This window comes from Vombatus ursinus, unplaced genomic scaffold (genome assembly GCF_900497805.2).
Source record: "Vombatus ursinus unplaced genomic scaffold, bare-nosed wombat genome assembly UNPS02003292.1, whole genome shotgun sequence".
Lineage (NCBI taxonomy): Eukaryota > Metazoa > Chordata > Mammalia > Diprotodontia > Vombatidae > Vombatus > Vombatus ursinus.
The window spans coordinates 18,815,481-18,836,938 of record NW_020943070.1 but is presented as its reverse complement, the minus strand read 5'-3'; the positions used below and the strand labels follow the sequence as shown (position 1 = coordinate 18,836,938).

Here is a 21,458-nt window from a genome sequence, read left to right as displayed (position 1 = left end):
GAGAAGAGAAGAGAAGAGAAGAGAAGAGAAGAGAAGAGAAGAGAAGAATGGAAGGGAAGAAGAAAAGGAAAGGTAGTTGGAAAAGGGTGAGAAGAGGTCCATATTTCCATCCTATTTTCCAAAGACTAAAATTGTAGGGAAATTATGATGGTGAAAAAAATCAAAATCAGTTTAGAAGTGATCCTTCCATATCATCTTTTTAAATTTCAAATTTTGCTGATACATTTTGTTTGTTAATCACCTTCAATTTCAAATATTTCACTTTCCTTTCCTTACCCAGCCAGTCATCCTAATCAATCAAAGAAAGAAGCAAATGAGAGGGGAAAAGCAGCTCGGCAAAATTAAGCAATACATGAATTAACTATGACGATATAGTATGCATTGTTCCACATCCATTGCCACTAATTCTACAAAAAAAGGGAGACACATTTTTTTTTCCTTCTTTGGAGACAAGCTTGACCATTTTTATTTCATACTGTTTGGTTTCATTTTGTTATTGTTGATCTTATATTTATATTTTCAGAAAAGTATATATTTTTCTCGGTTCTGCTTACTTTACCCTGTGTCAATTCACAGAGAACTTCCCATGACTCTCTGAATTTTTTATTATTTCTTAAGGCACAATCATATTTCATTACCTTCACATACTAGAATTTGTTGAGCCATTCTCCAATTGATGCACATCAATTCTGTCTTCAGCTTTTTGCTACTTTAAATAGTGCTATTGTGAATATTTTATTCCACAAGGACCATTTTTTCCCTGTCTTCAATCTCCTTGGAGAAGTGGGAACCCTCAAAGTTTGTTTAATCTAACCTGTAGCTAATGCTTGAATTACCTTTATAATCCCCAAAAGCAGTCAAGTTTTTTCACCATGGCAAATATAAAGGCATACTAAATATTTGTAATCTTTCTATGTTAATATCTACAAATAAAAGGCAGCTTAGAAACGTTTAACAATAATTTATTTCCTGCCCTCCTATTTGTATCCTGATGATAACACAAAACAAGAAGTTTGGTTGGGGCAGCTAAATGGCCCAGTGGATTGAGGTCTGTCCTTTGAGTCAGGAGGACCTGAGTTCAAATTCGGCCTCAGACACCTGATACTTAACTAGTTGTGTGTGACCCTGGGCAAGTCACTTAACCCTGATTGCCTCATCAAAAAGCAAAAAAAAACCAAAACAAAACAAAACAAAAACAAGAAGTTTGGGAGTTACAGTAAGACAGATTTAAGTTCAATAAAAAGAAGAACTTAATAAGTAGAATTTTTTTTTTTTGAGGCAATCAGGATTAAATGACTTGCCCAAAGTTACGTAGCTAGTCAGTAGCTGAAGTGACCTTTGAACTCAGGGACTTCCAGACTCAAGAGTCAGTACTCTATCTACCGTACCACTTAGCTATCCCTATAAGTGAACTATTAAAACTAAGGAGAGGAAGGATCCCTCCTAACATAGGAAATTACCTATCACCTAATGTATTTAAGCAAAGACTGAATGACTTTTGACAGAAGAAATTCTTTCATTGGGCAAGGAATTAGACCGAATTCCTTCTATTTCTATGATTCAGACCTCATGCAAAATATATTAGTTCCAGTTTAAGGTAGTGAAATATTCATTCATTCATTCCCATTCCGCCTTGTTGGATTACATCCATGCCCTGCCCTGTGACCATGTGTATCCTCCAAGACTGTGTCCTATTATTTTTCCTTTCCTTTCTCTATATTCTCTCATTTATTTCATTAGCTTCTGGAGGTTCAATTATCTCTATGTGGATGATTTCTAATGATTTCCAGATTTTATGCATATTACATATATATACATATATCATATATGAACATTTATATCATGTTTGATGAATGTGGATGGGCATAGATCTTTCTCTTTCATTTGTATCTGTCATTATTCTCTTTCCTCTGAAGTGTCTCTCCTTCCTAACTTCCTATTTCCATCAAGGTTACCATGCCTTTCTATTTCTTGAGGTTTGTAACCTAGGTCATAGAGTTTGTGGACCCATATTAGGAAAGACTTTGTAAGCTAACCAGTTTATGTTTTTTACTAGAGGCAGTTGGGAGCCCATGGAGATTATTGAATAAAGAAGGAGCATGGTGAGATATGCTCTTAGCAGAATCACTTTGTCAATAGTGTGTAGAATGTCTTGGAATTGGAAGAGAATTCAGGTAGGGAGACAAAATCACAAGGCCACAAGGCCAATCTAGATGAAAGTTGATAAGAACCTGGATTAAGATGGTGGCTATCTGAGTACAGGAAAGAGATGGTTTGGGAGAGATGTTGTGGAAGCAGAAATGGCAAGATTTGGGATGGAAGTGACTGGTTAGATAATTTTTCACAAATTGTGAATTAGATATATCTGATCATAGAACGTGGAGAATGTGAGGGAATTTATACATTTGTCATGTTCTATGCTGATAAAAAAGAGAAAAGAAATCCTCAATTTTATACTCTCTGGGAAGTGCAATTTCCTCTGAGTGGAAGGGACACATAGGGGAGGAATGGAGGGAAAGAGATCTCTGTTTTCCTGGAATATAGAAACGAGATATTGTCCCTCGACCCATAACTAAGTCATTCATAAGAATAGTTAATAGGGGAAGAGTTTTGATATTGTGATATTGTGGCCAAGGAGACCTCAGGTTCACTTGGTCTTATACATAATTACCTGATGAGCCCTATCATGTTTCTTTGTGTTTTTTTTTTTTTTTATTTTGGAGGCAATGGGGGGTTACGTGACTTGCCCAGGGTCACACAGCTAGCTAGTAGGTGTTTGAGGCCAGATTTGGACTCAGGTCCTTCTGACTCCAGGGCTGGTGCTCTATCCACTATACCACCTAGCTGCCCCCCTACCCACCATGTTTCTTAATGATAATTTTAATCATTAATTTACAGTCTTGAAGTTAGGGAAATGTTTTGCAGTTTGAAAAAAAATAGTCACTCTATTCTTTCCCAGTTTTTTTATATTAAATTTCATTTATCTCCCATTTTTTCATATCTGGAGCAGGTTTCATAAAATGTAACTAATGGAAGGAACAGGAGGAGAGCCATTAGATAAACTTTTAAAAATATTCTTTTTTTTTTCCAACACCAGGGAACACCAACCAGCCCCATAAGTGAAGATGGTGTGGATTTCATCAGATGGTGGAAGCCGGGTCAGGGGAGGGGAAAGCATTCAATTTTTAACTAACAATTCTTTCTGAGTGCCAAGATCAGTCAGCTCTTTGCTGTTGAAATGTTACCAGTGCCTACTAAAGCTAACTATCCCGGGCCAAAGCACTCATGCCCCTATCTAGGTATAGCTCTCTTTCAAAAAGCTTTTCTTCTTATGCTTATAACAGCAAAACCCTCAGCTTAGTTTATAATATCATAGTTAGTTTTTTATTTTTTTTACCCCCATTTGGATTCCAGATAGGTTGCTTTGAGATTTCAGAAAACCTTAGCCATTCTGAAATACATTTTATATCTCTAGAAGAAAAACTTGGCCTTATTTTGTGCTGATTCCTGGGAGGATGAATACAAGGTCCTAGTTCCAATGCACTCTATTATCTTAAATGTCTTTGAAAGTATCTCTCACCTATAAACTTTCTTTTGGAGTGAATTTTCTTTTCATCACCACAGATATTCTTTCAGGGACAAAAGAATAAGAGAAATTTCTTCTATATAAAGAAAAAGTGGTTAAATGTGCAAGCTTAATACAGTGCTTGAAAAACATTACACCTACAGGCCTTATTAATTTTACACCCACGGGTCTGATTTTACTTTCCTAAAAACTCAACTGAAATGTCCAAGTAATATTTAATTCCTTCTTATCTATGGGTATGGCTGCTCTTAGACTCTGATCAAAGACTTCAATAGCAGAGATCACTCTCCCTTTATTTATTTCTTTTTCTTTTTCTTTTACAGTTCATTGCCTTCGCTTCTTTATTCTTCATCCTGGTTTCAATCACAACCTTTTGCCTGGAGACCCACGAGGCTTTCAATACCATTATAAACAAGACAGAACCAGTTATCAATGGCACAAAAGTTGTTCTGCAGTATGAAATAGAAACGGATCCTGCTCTGACGTATGTAGAAGGCGTGTGTGTGGTGTGGTTTACATTCGAATTTTTAGTCCGTATTGTTTTTTCCCCAAATAAACTTGAGTTCATCAAAAATCTCTTGAATATCATTGACTTTGTGGCAATCCTACCTTTCTACTTGGAAGTGGGACTCAGCGGGCTGTCATCCAAAGCTGCTAAAGATGTCCTCGGCTTCCTCAGGGTGGTGAGATTTGTCAGGATTCTAAGAATCTTTAAGCTCACCCGCCATTTTGTAGGGCTGAGGGTGCTTGGACATACTCTTCGAGCAAGTACTAATGAATTTTTGCTGCTGATAATCTTCCTGGCCCTAGGAGTTTTGATATTTGCCACCATGATCTACTATGCTGAGAGAGTAGGGGCTCAGCCTAACGACCCTTCAGCTAGTGAGCACACGCAGTTTAAAAATATCCCCATTGGTTTCTGGTGGGCTGTAGTGACCATGACCACTCTGGGTTATGGGGATATGTACCCACAGACTTGGTCAGGGATGTTAGTGGGGGCTCTGTGTGCTCTGGCTGGAGTGCTGACTATAGCCATGCCTGTGCCTGTCATTGTCAACAATTTTGGAATGTACTACTCTTTGGCAATGGCAAAGCAGAAACTTCCAAGGAAGCGAAAGAAGCATATCCCTCCAGCTCCTCAGGCAAGCTCTCCTACCTTTTGCAAGATGGACATGAACATGGCCTGCAATAGCACACAGGGAGATCCATGCCTGGGCAAAGACAATCTATTGCTGGACCATAACCGATCAGGTAAGACACAACACCAAATGCATGCCTCCTCTAGCCTTCCAGAACAGTATGTTCTGTAGGCATAAGACAAGAACCTCATTTTCTGCAAATACAACCCAATTCCCAGTCCCCTCTCCTTACTACTGTTCCTGAATGTGCTAGGCTTCTGAGAGAGGCAAAGTTGAAGCCTTCTTAAGCAAATACTAACTAGACTTGCGCATAGCTGGCCTATACAGTTTTCTTGCTTCGGAGCGAATGCTTTTTGCTGATGGTGCCAACCTTTTCTTTTGCCTGTCTCTCCGTCGGTCTTGTGCCAATGTTTCTTTGTGTTCTTGCACGATGTGATGGTATGAATATCTTGCCATGTTCCTCATTGTTAACCTCCATGCCATTCTGCTCGGTGTGTTTGTCTCTTGGGTCAGCTTTACCTCAGTCACTCGGTGGCATACATTATAAAAAAAGTTACACCAAGCCATCGTTTAAAAGCAATGGATGCTTACACTGTAGAGGCCTGAATCCCAAAGAAGTCATATGGAAAGTTGCCCTCTAGACCTCTAACCCTGTAGCATTTGTATGACTAACTTAAAATGGACATCATCCTGGAGTTAAGGACAAGCATCTTATCATATTCATTTAAAAATTTGTATGTTTTAATTCCATTATTAGGGTTTTCTTTTTTTTTTTTTAACATGCTACCCATTTAGATTGTTTCCCTCCCCTTTCAAAGCTGACTATAAATGATTTGTGAATGATTTACAATTCTGGACTATCTCTACTGCTTTCCCCCTCTATATTTTGGAAGGGAGAGAGACAGGTCTAGACTCATGATTTTATTCACATAGACAATCTAGTGGCTGGAAACTCACTATTCCAATATAGATGAGCAACTCACCACTGCCTTTAAGTTTTATAATGTTACCTATGGTATTGAGAGGTTAAATTAGAAGCAAGAATTGAAATGATATCTTCTTGACTCTAAGACGGATCATCTGTCAGCTGTACCAATGGTCCTTAAAGTATGGTCTGGGGACCTCTGGGGGTCCCTGAGACCCTTTCAGGGGGTCTATAATGTCAAAACTATTTTTATAATACTGCTAAAATATTGATAGATATAACTCAAGTAAACAAAAGTTCTTGGGGGGGGTTCTAAATAACTTTTAAGAGTATAAAGGGATCTTGAGACTAAAAAGTTTGAGAACCACTGGACTATGTCCTTCTGCCCTTCATTCTCCCTCCATTGATGTAGATAACTCAGAGTCAACCAACAATATGTTGAAATACAGTTTATTGAGATGGTAGACAATAGGTTTATCTGTAACTATTCATTTCTTATCCTGGATGAAATATTTTGGAGGTTAAATTAGTTAGCCTATGAAAGATTTTCAATCTTATAATATTTTTACAAACAGATCACTTAAAACCCTTTCTTGTGCAAAGTGGATTAGGATGATCCCATATAAACCATTAGTCTTAATTCAGAAATTCAATAAATAAAGCTAATGAAGAAAAAAAAAATCAAATGCTTTTTAGTGGCCATGAATTTACTTGTGAGCACCCAGGCACTTACATAGGGCTGATGGAAAATAAGGACATGTATACACATATACATATATACATATGCACACATATATGTGTGTTTGTGTATAGATTCATCCTGGTACTGAATAGCTGCTTGAATATTTGATCGAATGAATATCAATAGCTCTGAACATTCTTTCTAAATAGATTTCTGAAAACAAGCCTATTCAAAATGCTGGTAAGAATTGTGGCTTGTAGTTCAAATGATAGTTCTTATAGGACAGTTCTCAGGAAATACCTCCAAGATATTCCCATGAAAGGGAATATAAAAGAAGCCATGCACTCATGAAAACAGAGCTAGTAAACAGAGCCTGTGTGCATGCTGGCAAAGCCTAGGAGTCCTTGAGAATTTGATGTAAATCAACAAATCTATACTTCTAGGACATCTTGAGAAGCTGATCTTTCCTGTTGATTTCCTTGGATAGCTCTGTTTTAGAGCTTTAGTACTGAGCATCCTGGTTTTCTGCTCAACGAGACACTGTGAAAAACTTTAACTATAGGAAAACAATAAGGTGTCAGTGGAGTCCTAGCCCAAATATTTATATTCCATCCCTTCCCTAAACTGGTAACCCTTTCTAATGTATTTTCATTTACATTAAAGTCATTTTTTCTTCACACAATGAACATTACCACTGAACAACATGTCAAAAAGAAGATTATCAGCATGGTCATAGTCTATTCCCTGAAATTTATTTCCTATTAGACTAAATCTCCAAAGGGAGCAGAGATGTCCCAAGAGGATCCTCTCCCTCTCTCAATTTAATGATATTTACCTTTTGCCCTATTTAAATGATTGTGACTAGAGATGAAAATTCATTTCCTTTTTGTATCATGAATTGATTACTGTGTTTTGTATTGAGTGACTGGCATATCTGGCAATCAGTGTAAACCTCTTTGTGCTGTGTCATTTCTTCATTCATTACTGTCTGTAAATGGGCATGATGCTTTGACCAGTGTTATCAGGTGAAGACAGTGCAGGAAGTGAGCAGCCATTGTCACCCCCTGAAAGGCTTCCAATGAGACGCTCTAGTACCAGAGACAAAAACAGAAGAGGGGGAGCCTGTTTCCTACTGACCACAGGTGATTACACGTGTGCCACTGATGGAGGGATCAGGAAAGGTAGGAATGAATTTTATCAGCTTCTGGAGGGTCATTCACCAGTTAAATGCTGAAGAAAAGAAATGAAATGGAAATGGATTGCTTTTGAGGACAGACTGCATCTAGTTCAATGTACTTTTTTCCCCCTTTGACCATCTCCATTGTTTTTTCCTTGCCAAAAACATCATCTTCATCGTCATTATTATTATTATTATTTTTGCAAAGCCTGCTTGGTGTTGCATTTGAGAGTCATTTCACTCTTTTTCTTTTTAGACTTCTTTCATTTTTTATTTGTTTGTTTGTTTAATCCTCTCTCTTATGAGCAGGGTTATAATGCAGGGGTGTGCTGGTAAATGTTTAACATGTGGCAGTCCAGGAAAAAAAAATACAAACACTTTTAAGTTTAATCTGCATTATTATTAACATTTTCTCCATCACTTTCTTAAGTTGAGAAATAAATGAAGCAACTGAAGTTTAATTTGTAGCATTTAATGATTTCTGAGGTATAAATTCTCATACAAGACATTTAACAAACAGCTCTCTGAGCTGGTACAAGCTAGCTTCAGCACACCCCTGAAACTAAAACTTTTTTTTTTAATTTAATCACTCATCATTTCTTTAATGTGATCACTTCAGAAGTCTTAAAAATTTACCAGAATTTTCTCATGACAATATCTATTTAATTTAATGTAGAGTATCTTTCAATGATAATTGAAGGATATTGAGCATTTTTTAAAATGACTGAACATTTTCAAAGAATCAAAATAACTAAGTAGCTTCCACTCAATTTGTGCAGCTGCTGCCTCTGGTTTACATGAGAATCACAAGTTTTATGTAATAATAAAAAGACTACTTTGACTAATATATCTAAGCACTCGAATAGTGATTCTAATACCTTTATGAAATAGAATGATCTCAAGAGAAACAGTAGAAATTTTCCATTTCCTTATCAACTAGGGACTATTCTTGAAAATATCCTTTAGATATCATCAGGCATTATCATCTATGGATTTATGCCATTTCTCCTGGTAGATCAAAATGAAAACAATAATGACAGGAATATGATTTTCCCTCATAACAGACATTTCTGTAAGATAGGGAAACTATGTGAATAGTTTAATTCAACTCCATCTCATATTTCTTTCAACTATAACTTAGCTCTGCCTCTGCTTATGACTATTTTTAGAAGTGTCTGACTCTTCTAAACATCAGTATAATTGTCCTTTTTTTTCTTTTTAAATATATCTTTGAGTCTGCAAATACAGATCAGCATTTCTACTCTGCTTTTGCCACAATCTTGGTCTATACATCGTATACTCCATACTATCACAACTTCAATTTTAATTCTTCTACTTGTGCATCTATATCAATATGTATACATGTACATATGTACCTTAAAAATCTGTATGCATGTATATGCATTTGGATATGTTTCCTTTTAAGAGAAAAAATTATCTGTTTAAAGGTTGAACATTTTTCTGTGACATTAAAAGAATAGGAAAGAAAATTAATGGTATCTTGCAATAAATTATTAAACAATTGATTAATTAATATTAAATTGATTTCTCTAAGAAAAAAAGCTGCACAATGATTGTCTTTTAAAAATAATTACATTCATATAGTCATTTCAGGTGCTTATATTTTTATCTATTTTTCTTTATTTCTCTAAAGACTTGCTCCGGGTTATCCTCCATACTCCCTCCCTTGCCCATTCTTTTTTCATTTCTCATTACATAGTCTATATTCTTCTTTCTATTGCTTCTACTTGCCCAGTCTTGGCCTATCTCTTTGTCTCCTTACTCTGGAGTCTTATTTTGAAGAAGAGAAGCTTTTCTCTAATTTCTAGAATGCAGGATATGTTTTTGATTTATTTTATCTCTCCCTCCCCCCAGATCTCCCTTCTATATCTGCATCTTAATGTGATGTGAAGTACATTTTACAATTATTTTAGTAACTTCTCACTATGTTGCTATTTAACATTTAAACATGATTTATTTATCAAGAATTTTGAGATATTGTATATATATCTATATCTATATATAGATATATATATATATCTATATATATATAATACTTAAATTGTGATATTTTAAATTGCATTTCAGCCCTAGAGTAACATAGATTTAGGAGTTTTCTCCTTTTTCTTTCTCCTTTTTTTTCTTTCTCACAGACTTTCTTTTTCTCTTTGTGTCATTTTGTCTCTATCTCCATCTCTTCCTACTATCTCTATCTCTCTGCTCAGTTTCAGTCTTGCTCAATTTCTGTCTCTTTCTATCTCTCTGTCCCTGTATCTCTGTCTCTCAATCTCTCTGACCCTCTGTCTCTCTGCCTCTCTCTCTGTCTCTGCTCAATCTTTCTCACTCTTTCTGTATCTCCCTGTCTCTCTGTCTCTCAAAAACCTACTTTTAATACATATACCAAAGTTTACATGTAAAAATATTTCACTTTAGCTTTTCTTTCTTATGCTAGAATATTTAAAATTTTTAAATCATGAAATGAAATAGTGGATGTGGGTGTTTTGCAAAGCCTATTTTGCCAATATAAGGCATTGTTATTATTCATTTTGAAAGTACAAAGCTGCATGCATAAGATATTGAAGGATGGTTTCCATACATGTAGCAATTCTGTGCCCATACTTTCTCCCTGAATTGTATTTCCCTTCCTAAATGAAACTATCATTTGAAAATCTGATCTCCATCTTTTTACTTATCACCTCAATTGATGAGTTTCCCATCCATGGAATAATAGAAAGCACAATAAATCCAGCGGCAAAGAGTCCTGGATTCAAATTCTGATTCTACCACATGACTACCTGTGTTATGTTAAGCAAGTCAAATACATGACCAAAAAGTCCCTTCTAGCTCTGAATCTATGAGCTTATGATTCATTTGCCCCCTAAGTCTAGTAACATCTACTTTCTTCTCTTAGACTCCTCGGTGTATTATCCTCTCCTCATCTTGATATGGGTCCTTTCTTCCCTCTCTCCCTCCCTTCTTCTCCTTCCCTCCTTTACCCTTTCCCTTCTTCTTCCTTCCTTTATTCTTTTTTTTTCAGCCCAAAACAAGGTTTATTAAAAACCCGCCATATAAGCCAGACTCTTAAGGAATCTGAGCATCTGTGACCTATTGGCTAGATTGTAAAAATCTGAGCAGTGGCTAGATTATAAGAATCTAAGCACCTTAAAGGAGACAAAATGGACCTTATATACAGAAAGGTTGTGGGAGGGATCTAGGAGTGGCCAAGTAGTTTGAGAGAAAGGTGAGGTAATAGAATGCCAGGGACCAGGACAACATGGCCAAGGGTGAATGGAGTGTAGCTAGGATTAAGGGTGGAAAATGTCCTGGGACCATAGGAAGGTAAGAACAGAGGTTGGGTTTAGCCACAATGAGAAGCTAGTTGAAGGGATTACAGCCTCAGGGAACTGCCAGAGATTTGGCCATTTGGGAAAGTCCATGGTTTTTCCTTTTTGGGGTCTAGATCCCATCCTCATCATTCCCCCCTCAAACAAATGGGGCCCAAATTCTTTTGGCGTAACGGGCGAAGATCTTGGCTTCTGAAACTGCTTCCTGCTGGCAAGGGGTATAGAGCTATCCTTGCCTGGAGGGGGTACCAAAGAGGAGGTTGACTGGAACCAAGCACAGGCTGCATCCAGGGAACAATAGGGGGACATTGACTGGTTCCCACTGTTTACTTCCAACTGAAGTGAATGGCCTGTAGTCTGGAAGACACAAATCTGACAGAAAAGACTGCAGGGCCCAAATGACAAGATAAAACAACCTTAGCTCTGTTTGGATTCAGATAATTCAGTTTTCCAACCATGCTGTATCAAATCCACCTCATAGCCAGACTCGAATAGCCAAGTGGGTAACATTCCTTTTCAAAGGAACATAATGGGGAAACTGAACCAGGAGGATCCCATCTTAGACTGAGGCTAAAATTGTCCTCTCAACTTTTCCCAATGCTGACTTCCCACCAGTATTGCATTCTCTCTGAGTAGCTTGTGGCATTTCTCTCAGGTGGATTATTGATTATCAATGGATTATGACCCATCAGACAACTCAAAATAAAATCCTATGAGTCTTTACCTCAAACAGCAAGTTTCACTAATCACAGTTTAGGAAAAATCCTTTTCTAGGATATACATCTCAAATTTAAATTTGTCCTGATATAAAAAGCCAATCATTAGAGATTATTCCTATATAATTGCAAATTCTTAGCAAGACAAAACCCAAACAAGCTTTTTGGCAAGTTTACACATTGAAACAATAACTAACAAGAGCCAAATTATTTTAGCGGTAACCAAATTATGAAAAGTTGCTTTGATGCGGTTAAGAAGTTTAGCGGTGCTAGCACCCCAAAATCACAACATGTGGGTCCTGCCCGAAAGAATTTGACCCAAGCCTTCTTTCAGCCAAAGACAAGGTTTATTAGAACATCCATCATATTGGGCAGACTCTTAAGGAGTCTGAACATTAGTAAGCTATTGGCTAGATTATAAGAATCTGAGCATCTTAATGGAGACAAGATGGACCTTATATACAGAAAGCCTGTGGGAGGGGCCTAGGAGTGGTCAGTAAACTGGGGTGAACAGAACTCCTGGGACCTGGACCTTGTGGCCAAGGGAGAATGAATCCTAGCTAGGATTAAGGATGGGAAATGGCTGGGAGGCCACAGGGAGGTAAGACAACGGACGGGAGATTGGGTGTAGCAGCAATGAAAGGCCAGTTGATGGGATTATAGCCTCAGGAGAAGGCCAGACACTTGGCCATGTGGGGAAGTCCAGGGTTTTTCCTTTCTGGGGCCCAGTTCCCAACCCTATCAGCTTGACATAACTGATACAAAAAGTTCACCAATTTGAAACTTGAAACAAACCCATTACTAATCAGGTGACTTCAATTTTGTTAAATGCATTTCCAGATTACTTTACCCAGAGAATCAACATCTCATCATTAACAGTTAAAACTACAAATTTAAAACAGTGTGCTTACCCAAGTTCAGAGGCCAGGTTCTTTACCTTGAGCAGGATATGCTGAACCTGGGTGATGCTTCCAGGCAAAGGTTGCCCCAGGGCCCAAGGCCATTGCCAGTGGGGCCCAAACTGTAGCTGCTGCCCTTCCCCCCTCCTTCCTTTCCCCAGGTTGGGGAGGGTGAAATCAAAGGTGAGGGGGAAAGGGTGAAACTCTGTTCTCCTATGAGAGGGGTTAACAGATAGCCTTTTGACTCAAGGGAAGAGAGTGACCAGGGTTGTAAGGAGGAGTTTCAAAACTCCTTAATAAGCAATCATAAAACCTCCAGAATCTGCCAAGATATTTTTAGTTGTTCTAACTTTTCCCTGTAACCTCCATGAAGGGAGGGAGGGAGTGGAGAGGGAAGGGAGTAAGCAAGCCTCAGGGAACCAAAAAGCAACTGTGGTTTTCTTCCTGCCTTCCTTCCATCTCTGTTTCTCTTTTTTCCTTCCCTTCTTCCTTCCTTCCTTCTTTCCTTCCTTCCTTCCTTCCTTCCTTCCTTCCTTCCTGTCTTTCTTCTTTAATTCCCTTCTTTGTTCCCTCTTTTTTTCCTTCCTTCTTTCTTTCCTTCCCTCCTCTCATCTCCCTTCTCTCCTCCTTCCCTCTCCTTTCATTCTTGCTTTCTTTCTTCCTTCCTTCCTCCCTCCTTCCTTTCTCCCTCCCTCCCTTCATCTCTCCCTTCCTTTCTCTTTTTTCTATTCATGTATTTTTAATTGGTTGTAATATCTAATAATCATTTCCTTTTCTGTTTTTCTCTCACATTTCAAAGTGGTTTCTATTGTTTGATCTTAAACAAGCAGAAACCTAGCTCTCTTCCCATCTCCAATTTGACTGAAAAGTTTCATCATTGCATTTTTGAGGTGTTCTTTTTTATGTCATTTCAAATAGTAACATAAGTATACCCCATTTTAAGAAACCCTGATATAGAAAAATGTAAACTTGCAAACACATGGAGTCACCTCAGTCTGTCTTTAATAATGAAATCCTCCCTGTCTTTAAATATATGTGGATATTTATGCATAGGTTTTAAAGAAGACATATTGTATAGATAAAGGCATATTTCTATGTAATGAGTAATGGTTTTCTAAAATTTAGCTTGATTAAACAAATGTTATTGAGTCCTAAATATTCAAGCTAAGATTTAGGAGGAAGGTGGAATTTCTGAATCTTACAGAACCTCAGTTCACCTCAGGTCTGTTGTTGAATATGCTCAGAAACATAATTTCCTCTGGAAATTAGATTAAAAAATTGTTGTAGGCAAAATTGCTTATTAAAGTTTCTTATCCAAAATAAAGCCTGTTGAAATAAAATGAAACATATGTGGCCCAGATGCATTGTGGAAAATATAAGTTTCTTAAGTAATCAAATATTTGCTTCTAAATATGATTGAAAACCTTTAGTGAATGATAATGAAATTGATTCAAATGACATTATTTATAGAATGAACTGATAACTCTTTTGTTAATAATCCTATTACAGAGGAATAATTATGATTAAGAAAAGCACATCAGTATTTTAGCATATTATAGACAAGTTCTCCTGAGTAAAACTGTTACTTTCTAGGACAGTCTCCACATTATCATGAGGATAAAATATGAAAGTTTATGTAACATTGTATGAGACAAAAATGTTGCAAATACAAAAAGTCATGATTTATACAACTTTCCAATATGTTTGCCTGTTTAATATTGTAAATTAACCTTGGGAGACAAAAAAGCTGTTTCATTTGTCCTGAAGTTATAAAAATGATGATAAGAACTCTTCAGTCCATAAACTCCCTGTTCTAAATAGAGAACAAAGACTAGTGTCTGAGGCAGAGAAAGTTAACAGGAAGGAAGACATACCTACCATACACAAATATGGAAATCAAGAGCAATGTCTATAGTGTTAATTACTTCTAATGGCATTCTTAAAGGATTAAAAAAAATCACAAAACTGAAAACTTTCAAAATTGGAGAGGACCTCCACAGGACTTTTGATCAAACTCATGGGGTCCATTAAGTTTAAAAAAAAAAAGACATTTTGACAACAATATTTCATAGTTGAGTTCTTTTTTAATTCTCTATATTTTATTCTATTCATTTACATATATATATATATATATATATATATATTTAATACACACATACACACACACACACACATTTTTTTCTGTGATGAGCTCCCTAGGTTTCACCTGTCAGAAGTTTCAATGACACACAGAATGGTTAAGACCCCCTGCTATGGAGACTCATCAAGTTTCTGTTTGAAATCGTCCAATGAGAGGGAGTCCTTTCTTGCAAGCTAGCCCATTCCACTTATGGGCAGCTCTAAGTGTTAGGAAAAGGAGAACACCACGTATCATCCTCTCAGTCCCTGAGATGGAATCCTGATGGTTAAAAATGAGCTCATATTACCCTTCCGTAATTCTTGAAGAAAATCTACCATTTGGTCATCTATAAGCAGAACTGAAAGTCAAGTCCCCTCCAATGTTTAACTTAGAGCAGCTGAGATCCAGCATTTTCAGCAGAATTATTTATTGTGTTCCTTACCACAAGTTGATGAATTTGAAAGTGCTAAAGCAACTTAAAATTTAATTTTTATTTTGGGGGGCACATTATTGGACCTGTAGTTTCATCATTGTATATGTATATATATATATATATATATATATGTGTGTGTGTGTGTGTGTGTGTGTGTGTATACACATATACATATACTTACATGTATGCATATACACATACTACATATGTACATACATACATATATACATACACACACACAAATATATATCCAAGTGTGGAAACTCCTTCCACTGCTATAGATAGACAGTTCATCTATAATTTAGAATTACTTGGGGGAAATTGTGAGGTTAAGTTATTTGTCATCATCATATGGCTAATATGGGGGGCAGGTCAGTCTCCTGTCTACCAAGCCAAGCAGTAGCTCAAGTGGTTATTCATAATTATTTTGTTATTAGCAATGATTATGCATGGTTCTTCCCCTAGCAGTGGCTTTTGTCTTGAATGAGGTCCCTAATTTAAATGGTTTAACTTAAGTGTAGCAGATATTATCAAGGATGACACCTTTCAGGAGTCTAAGAATCCCAAAAAGAATCACAGGATATTTGATATCTGTATAGTGGGCAGATGGAGAATTTTGTAGAACTCTACAAATGGCAAATTACCTAAAGTATTTCTCAGCACCTGTACCTTTAAGTATCCACTGGGGAATTCCATCTTCCTTCTCCACCAGCATTTTTTTCTTAAATAGAGGTAGTTAAAATACATTTTTCCACTGGCAAACTTGAGCCAAGTAGTTAGTTGGAGAGGGAGAGAGAGAGAGAGAGAGAGACAGAGACAGAGACAGAGACAGAGACAGAGACAGAGACAGACGGAGAGAGACAGAGACAGAGACAGAGAAAGAGAAAGAGACAGAGAGAGAGAGAGAGACAGAGAGAGAGAGTGAGAGTGAATTAGTTGTTCTTGACATCGAGGAGCAACTCTCCTCTGACAAAATCCTGTCCTCCACATCTCCAATCTGCTTCTCTCTTCCCACTCTTTACCATGCCTCTTTATCTCCCTGAAGTGGATGAATGTTGACAAAAGTCACTTTTGACAGGCAAGAAGACTGTATCAGTTGGTTAGCGAAATATACTGGACAGCCAGAGACAATGAAAAGGAACCCTTTACTCCACTAACTCCCTACACTTGAATAGAAAATAAAAATCATTTTTTGAAGCAGGGGAGGTTGACAGTAAGGGGGGACAAACTAGATTTCAATTAGATTCCTTATACACTTTGAGGCTAATCTGTAGACAGTACACCACTAAACACAAGCTGTATTTCATTAGATACAACAGTCTGATTTAACATATTTTTTTTTTTTGGAGGGAGGAGGTATGTGTAAACATTTTTTCTTTATGTTCCCTGGATGATGACATCGAGTGCTATTATTTAACATTCAAAGTACATCATCCTTTCTAATTTCTGACACTTGAAGATTAAATATTTGGGTTAAGTGTTCTCAGTTTTCTGTTTACATTTTCTTTATAATCTTGCCATGGAGGTTAGTGCATAAACAAACAACTATGTTAAGTGAATGATTGAAGTATTACATGAGTCTAGAAATAGCCTATTGTTTTTTTTTCTGCATTTCTTCCCCTAGAAAATGTCCTTAAAGCAACCAACATTTTGATCCAGTGTATAGCTTTTTTAAAATAATGTTTGCATATTCTTAAGAGAACTTTGAATGCCCCATGCACCAAAGTTAAATCAACACTGGAGATGGTCTGAGGAAAGATCACTTTAGGACTACATTTTCAATACAATTGGGTTGGCTTGAGTTAATTGCATTTGAGTGGCAGCTAGAGGGAACTTCACTTTTTTTAGAGTTACAAATTGCCTCGATATGGAGTTCTTTGTAAACAACTCTTCTTGGAGCTCAAAATAGTGCTTTTGATTACCCTGTTCTGTATTGTTTGTCTGTGTCTATTTTCTGGTTGAATTCAACTGATGTCTGTGCATTCTTTCATAAAAGGATATGAAAAATCCAGAAGTTTAAACAACATAGCGGGCTTGGCAGGCAATGCTCTGAGACTCTCTCCAGTTACATCACCCTACAGCTCACCTTGTCCTCTGAGAAGGTCTCGATCTCCCATCCCATCCATCTTGTAAACCAAACTGCACCAGGAGGCTAAATTGCATCAATTCAAGTACCGTTTACCACATAATGGAAATAATTAAATGTAGCATTGCTATAGGCTCCATTAATATAATAGAAATCCTGCATGATACTACTATTATCAGAAGTCAGAAATGCCACTTGGGTAGCTAATGAGTCCCAGCTTGACTCTCCAGATTATCTGAAGTAGTGCTTCTCTTCCTCCTCTGCACTAGTTTTCTGGCAATTGTTTTCTGGCAATAAAGAGACAGATAGTGTCAGATATTGGCCAGTATATTCAATAAAATAAGCATATTTTCAGGGAGATCTATTTAAACCAATGTGCTTCCAAATGACTACCACTCCATTGGACCTACCTTCATTTCTTGTGATGCTCTAATTCATTCTGAAGATGTCTGGAACACTGTCTTGATTGCACAAATTATCAATATGACTTTGGTCAAATCATTTGCATGGACCATCCGTCTCCATCACCTGAAAGCAGTGTTACAGTATATGAAAATCCTGGGTGACTCTGGATGCTTTTTGTTGTTTTTTTTTGTTTGTTTGTTTGTTTGTTTTTATTTTTTGTTTCTTCCACATTGAACCATCCTGCTGATGCAAAAGCAATGGGCAATGGTTCGCATGTATAATTGTGGGGTGGAGAAGGGAGGAGGGAAATGAAGGGCCAGGGAGGAGGGAAGGGTTTCTCCTTTCTTTTCTCTAATCCTTTGAAGGAAAAAAATATATATATTTTAGATGGTTTATTTTTTTAAGTTGCTTTTTATCTTCTAAAATGCTGTAATGGAGTTCTGAATGTCTGGTTGTTTGCACACAGATAACTGCAAAGAGGTTGTCATTACTGGTTACACGCAAGCAGAGGCCAGATCTCTAACTTAATGACTTGGGGAAGGCACAAAACATGAGAGAAAGGTAAATGCCAGCCAGGCTTGCATTTTTTTGATTTTTTTTTTAAGCCAGGAAAGGCTACTTGGTACCACAGTCATTTTTTCCCCTGTCCCTTCAACATTTTCAAAAGAGGCCTAGGGCCAAGTCATAACCCAAAGGACTTCTGCTCCTTTTTTAGGGGATGGAATGGGGGTGGGTGCAAATGTAGAAGGGCAGAGGTCTTTTAAAGAATTTCTTTGACCAGCCTTAAATCTGTGACCTACTAGGTCCATAAGAATTTCAGGCAGTGTTTTTTGCAGGTGCTTCATTTCCTGTATGTTGTTTCTGTCTGTCTGTCTAACTACGTGTCTTAATTGTAAACTTCATCTGTCTCCATAAAGCACAGAGATGCCTTAGGGGGAAAAAAGGCTTCCATCATTTAGTCCCAGGTTTTCTCCTTTCCCCCTATTCAGTCCAGCCACCATTCTTCATATGCAAGTTAATAATGTCCTTTAGACGACCTACCATGCACTATGATTGGTTTTGATAAGCAGGGTTTAAGTAGAGGTTTTTGTTTTTGTTTTTTAAACTTTTTGCACTCGGTTGCCGGCTGGAATGTCAGTTCTGCTATCTAGCAACCAACTTTCATCACTACACTCCAACTAAGCCTCCAAGGAATCAGATTTAGTCTGTGAGGAATAGAATCTGTTTACCCATCACTATGAATGAAATAGCAATATCAGATCTGGTGTTTAAGGATGATGGGGTGGGGAGGCAATGTTTAAAAAAAAAAGGAGTAAATAATTCCTTTTGAGGCAGACAATATCCCTGGCATTGTTGAATAATACCTGCTTCTCGTATGTTTATTTTTGTTAGGAACACAATGACCACTTTTCTTGTTGACCATGTAACATGTATTAATTAAATTGATATGTGTGAGCCCTAGAGCATGAACTGCATGTCAGAATCCTTGTACAAAAGTGTATTTATCTAAACATACATTTCTGATATTTAGAGATGTACATTGATGAATCTTGCTCATGTCACCTGTAAACAGATATAACTATCAACAACTTTCTAGCAAAGGAATTAATACACTGTCTGGTGCTGCTGTTGTCGACCGCAGTGTTGCCCAGACTATTTCATGGATTTTTGACTGCTGACAAAGGACAATGGAATTTAGCCATATCAAGGACTATACTGGAAAGAGACTACTCTTGCTGCTGAATGGGCCCCGATAAGCATGCCATGCCTTGAAGAGGTCGCTACATCTTCACTTGGATTTAAAGATGACTAAAGGACCATGGACTGAACTTGGTGCTGCCAGTGTGAGAGGGCTGCCAGTGAACTAGCCAGTGTTGATGAACCCATTGTAAATAAATTTTAAAAAAAGAAACACACATCGTGCATGGGATATCAGCTTTGGTCATCTCACATCAAGAGTAGCTGAATTTGTGGTCATTGATGGCCTCTTAGGCCACTCGCAAAGGCCCAAGCCTCTATGTATTTCCTCATGGGCCTCTCCCCACCCAGTAGGTTGTGCTGTGAATCAAAGACACATGCAGTGATCTTAGTTTCATGTATATCTGTCTTAATTTCCCACACACTTACTATTTTTTTTTTTTTGGTAAATGATTGGTTCTTAAACATTGCCCCTATTGTTTTGTTAGAAGCCATTGACATGATTATATTTGTTAATTATTTTATAATTTCTAGTGTCTATGAAAACACGTCTATTTTCTTTTTCATTTATTTGAGAAAACAACTGTTATGGCTGGAAAAAATGTCACTAACCTTGTTCATAGTATGAATCTTTTTCATTGTTACCTCAAGAATATAAATATGATGAAAAATAAAATTCTGGCAAGTGAGAATATTTTTTTATTACGATAATCATGGAGCAACATCAGTAAATAGTGAAATATGTAATCAAATTATATCTTAAAATGTATATTTTGCATAAGAGAGATATTCTTTGATGAATTATTCTTTGTGAGTTTTGTGGTAACTGAAGCTAGTCTATTCCGAATCTCTGAAGCTTTGTAGTTGAAACTGTCATAAGACTATTTCATCTTGTTAAATGAACATCTCCAGAATTTGTTAGTCACCCTGGGATACTGGATATAAGGACCTATCCCAATTATTAACTCTGTATTGTGGACCTTTTGTGAACATTTCAAAGTGCATGCACAACTTTGGTGAAAGCCAATGATAATGTAACTAACTGAAATGAAGAATAAAGGGTAAATGAGTTGGGGATGAATTTAGATCCTAACTATTAAATGGCTCATTTTTTTTCTTTCCTTTACTTTTTTTTTCCTTCTTTGTTTTTACCTTTTCACTTTCCTCTTGAAGTTTCAATATCTGTTTTTACCCTATTCGTAGAAACACCTGCTCCAGATTTCCAGATACAGAATTTAGGATAAATGAGTCTTGTCAGATACAAAAATATATGATGTGTGTGTGTGTGTGTGTGTGTGTGTGTGTGTTTGTGTATAGTCAGATATAAAGGTGAATTTTCTTAAGGTAGAATGAGAGCAACAAAACATTCTGCCTGTTCAATATCCTCCATTTCCTAATGTCTGTTATAATTCTGGATCTGTGTTAAAAATACTTGTCATAGAATATTTCCTACCAAAAGTCATCTGGTCAGAATAACACCTGATGTTTACATGGTGTTTAGCAAAATCCACAAAATGCTTTAAATACATGACTTCATTCGAGCTTCAAGTATTCCCATTTTACAAATGAATAAACTGAGGCAAATAGACGAGATGACTTGCCCATGGTTAAACAACTAATAAGTATCAGAGGCAGGAATGAAGTCTGTGATGTTTAAATTGATCTTTATATCAAAATTTAAAATAGTACTCTCTCCCCTCCATATATTTATTTCTTCCTTTAAAAATAGTGATCCTACATCCTCAAACTATCTTTAAGAACCTATCCTGTTAATATTTTTGGATAAATACCTCTTTCTGAGACTCTTAAGAGGTTTTACTCCATGTCTCTTCAGTTTGAGTTTTCTTTGCTTCTATAATTCTCCTGTTGCCGAAAGGTAACCTCCATCCTTTTACCTAGTAACTTCGCTCATTAACTTGGACTGTTTACCTGCTGATTAGATTTAATTCAGACATACCACAGTTAACATTTAAGCTATTCTATAGCATTACTCTGCAAATTATCCTATTGTTTTTTCCTTTTTTTTTTTTTGGTGAGGCAATTGGGGTTGAGTGACTTGCCCAGGGTCACACAGGTAGAGTAAGTGTCAAGTATCTGAGGTTGGGTTTGAACACAGGTCCTCCTGACTCCAAGGACCAAGCTCTATCCATTGTGCTATCCTATTTTTTTTAAAGTCGACCTGAAAAATTCCAAAAGTATAGACAAAATTAGGTAAGAAAATGTGACAATTAGAAACAGCTAGGTAGTAT

The 21,458-nt window shown here is 36.9% G+C and overlaps 1 protein-coding gene across 4 annotated transcripts in view; it reads left to right on the top strand.

The window, feature by feature from the left end:
* The window catches only part of KCNC2 (potassium voltage-gated channel subfamily C member 2), a 295,991-nt gene extending 277,952 nt beyond the window's left edge, over nucleotides 1-18,039 (top strand). Inside the window, exons 2-4 of one of the 4 annotated variants that reach the window (XM_027874124.1) lie at nucleotides 3,910-4,837; nucleotides 7,349-7,513; nucleotides 17,978-18,039. In XM_027874124.1, coding sequence (XP_027729925.1) covers nucleotides 3,910-4,837; nucleotides 7,349-7,513; nucleotides 17,978-18,039 — 1,155 coding nt within the window. Of the gene's footprint in view, nucleotides 1-3,909; nucleotides 4,838-7,348; nucleotides 7,514-17,016; nucleotides 17,154-17,977 lie in introns of those variants that run through there. The other 3 variants (XM_027874116.1, XM_027874140.1, XM_027874135.1) reach the window with 3 other exon arrangements.
* The last annotated feature ends 3,419 nt before the right edge of the window (nucleotides 18,040-21,458 follow it).